This window comes from Primulina huaijiensis, chromosome 8 (genome assembly GCF_012295235.1).
Source record: "Primulina huaijiensis isolate GDHJ02 chromosome 8, ASM1229523v2, whole genome shotgun sequence".
In the NCBI taxonomy this organism is placed as follows: Eukaryota; Viridiplantae; Streptophyta; class Magnoliopsida; order Lamiales; family Gesneriaceae; genus Primulina; species Primulina huaijiensis.
The window spans coordinates 20,397,998-20,401,095 of NC_133313.1; the positions used below are offsets into that span (position 1 = coordinate 20,397,998).

The 3,098-nt window shown below is 40.4% G+C and overlaps 1 protein-coding gene across 1 annotated transcript; it reads right to left on the minus strand.

The window, feature by feature from the left end:
- Positions 1-712: 712 nt before the first annotated feature.
- LOC140983525 (transcription factor TCP23-like) lies at positions 713-2,689 on the minus strand. Its single transcript, XM_073450610.1, has one exon. The coding sequence runs from the start codon at positions 1,985-1,987 to the stop codon at positions 803-805; it is 1,185 nt and encodes a 394-aa protein (XP_073306711.1). The 5' UTR covers positions 1,988-2,689; the 3' UTR covers positions 713-802.
- Between the last annotated feature and the right edge of the window lie 409 nt (positions 2,690-3,098).

Here is a 3,098-nt window from a genome sequence, read left to right on the forward strand (position 1 = left end):
TGTGTTTGCAGATTTTCAAGCAGAATTGTAGCTTGAATCATACTATATGTAATCAAAAAAACTCTTGTGAGACGGTCGAATCTCTTATTTGGGTCATCCATGAAAACTTATTTCTTTTTATGTTAAGAATATTATTTTTTATTGTGAATATCAGTAAGGTTGACCCGTCTAACAGATAAAGATTCATGAGACCGTCTCACAAGAGACATACTCATATATAATAGTCAAATTATAACACCAAAATTAAGGAATACCGTTGATTGCGCTCAAATATTTATTCTGAAATTTCAAGACATTTGGTAGTTAGTTAAAGCAGGTCTGATTTATGATGAGAAAATTATAAGGAAACCGGAAGCACTGCGGTTCGCTCAACAGAAAGAAAAGACAACATTTATTTACTGATTAAAAACAATAATCATAAAAGAAAAGAAAAGACTCCCAGAAAAAGTCAAAGTGAAACCCTAATCCATCCTCCAATCAAAATTCAATTAGCTTGGATTGAACAGCTTTTTAGCACAGAAATAATAACGGGGTTGGGAATAACATGACGTACGTAGTTACCAAGATTTTACAGTTTTAAGACAAATGCCTCATTTCTATTTCAAACCCAACATTCCAATGTTGTTAATCCCCAGAAAATTGCATTCAAACATATTAAAGAAATGGTTTGAGTTTTGACAACGCAACAAACGGCAAATAAAAGATCTGCACATGACCATGTACTTAGATTAATCTACCCAGAAACCAATGGCACGCCAATAACTAACCAAGAAAAGGCAAAAATATTGGATTTGGTTTGAAATTATTGAGAATCTTGGGGGTTTTCACCACCACTGTCACTATTTTGCGATTGGTTTCGATCCAAATTCATGCCCAAATCAATAATTCTACTGTTATTACCAACACTAAATGAGTTGATTGAAGCAAGCATTCCCATGTTAGTCTCCGTAACACCTAAACCCAGCTGCTGAACGGCCGGTAGCTGTGCCTGCGGCTGCTGCAGTACCATCGAACCAATCGGAACTTGATTGAACCGGCTGGCACCAGGAAACTCGAAACCACCTATTCTCTGCATGGAAGATGCCATGTGCTGCCACTCAGGTTGTCCTACCGGTGCTGTGGGCCCGCCTCCAGTCATCGGAAGCATCCAAAAAGCACTTCCCACGTTGCCCACTGCAGGCGCCACCGCCCACATGGCGGGAGCGGAGATGTAATTCGATGTGTGAGTCAACCCGGGTTTCGGGTCTGATACCGGTTCTTGGTCTGGAAGACCTGTTCTTCCCGGTTTAGCTGACGCTGCGCAGCTGCTATCTTCTCTGAACCGTTTCTTCATGAAATTCTCTTCTGGGTCTTGACCAAAATTACTGTTCGATGTGAGCTGGGGGTGGAAACCCAGCATTCCATGGGATCCGCCGATGAAGAGCGGTGCAGATTTCGACGGTAGTGCCGAAATAGCGATGCCGCTGCTGCGTAACGACACGTTGAGGGTTGAAAAATTAGCCGGGAGAGTGCCGGTGCCTGTGGCAGCTATAATCGCGGGTTCAGCTTGATGTAGAAGCCACTCTATTGTTTCACCATCAGACTTGTGGCCCAATTCCTTGGTGAGCTGAAAAACACGAGCTGCGCATAGAGCCGGCATGCGTATGCGCCGCCCTCGGCCATCGACCTTGGTGTGGCGGTCTTTAGATGGCTTCTTTACAGCTTTGCCATCCACTGGATTGCTGTCGTTTTCGGCACTAAAGATACTCGTAGAAAGGGGGTTTGTAGTGGCTGTAGGCGTGGAAACGGAGGGGACTAAGCTTCTTGATTGCTGCATGGAGATGGAGCCCATACTGAAGGGGCCATGAGAAAGGGCTGGATCGGACCCTGAAGCGGGTTGGGGTTGACTTTGGTGGTTATTATGGTGAGAGATGAGTTGCAGGGAGGAAACTGATTCATGGTGGTCTGACTTGCCTTGGTTCTTGGTATGGGACTCCATGAATTCCATGAATCTCTCGGGAATTGAAGAGATGTTTGAAATTGGTGTCAAATATTCAAGAAATCAAAATTTTTCTTGAATCTCCAAAACATAGGGTAACTTATCAAAGTTAGAGAGGGGGACAGAGAACTTGTGAGAGATCAGATTAGGGGCCTGGGAATCAATCAAACTGGTCGTATTTGATCAGTATTAATGGTGTTTTTTCACTGTTGTTGACTGTTGTCTTTGGAGAGAGAGAGAGAGATGCAAGAAACTGAGTGTGTGGATGATAAAAGAGAAGAGAGTAGGTGTGAGAAAAAGTTAGTCCCAAAAAAGAAATCAGTGTGTCAGCTGAGAGGAAATTGGTTTGGTTGGGTGGGGGATACTGTTGGACGGATCACCATTCCATGAAATTAATTCCGTATTCAATTGGTGTTACATGAGCTTAAAATATATTGATATTCAAATGGAACAAGTTTTCGATTTTTACAATTAATGTTAGATTCAAGGTCAAATGTTGGATGTCACAAAACACAAGTTGGAGCAATTATTGAGACTGAATTCGCCAGCGACGGACCGGGTAAGAATTCTCTGTACCAAGAGGTTCTAACAGTCGTACGTTTATTTGATGTTTCAATTACAACCGAGAATATTATTATTGTCTCTCGTTTTGTTCTACCTCACATCACCATGTAGACATTTACAAAATAATAATTGATGATGCATTGTAATATTATTTAGAATCCAATATTAATTATAAACATGATTAATAACTTATTTGACATCAAATTCTTACATCCGAGAGTAAATTTCATGTTCGAAATCCAATTATAACTTTTATTTGATCCAATAGTAATTCTATAAACGTTAAGATGTCAACAAATGTGGTGAGATATTTCTTACTGGTAAAAGCAAAGAACAATAGAGTTTAGCTGGCCTCTCTCCTTCAAAAATGACATTAATGACGTGTGTCAGACTCAGACACTGTCAAATCTGCTACAAACCTAAAATATTATATCAACCGATCGGATGATGAATACCACATAGTCGAGTAGTGTTTCTTTCATTATTCATTATTCATTATTCATTATTCATTATTCAATTGTATTGTATGTGAAATGAATGACCAGTTTTCTAGTTG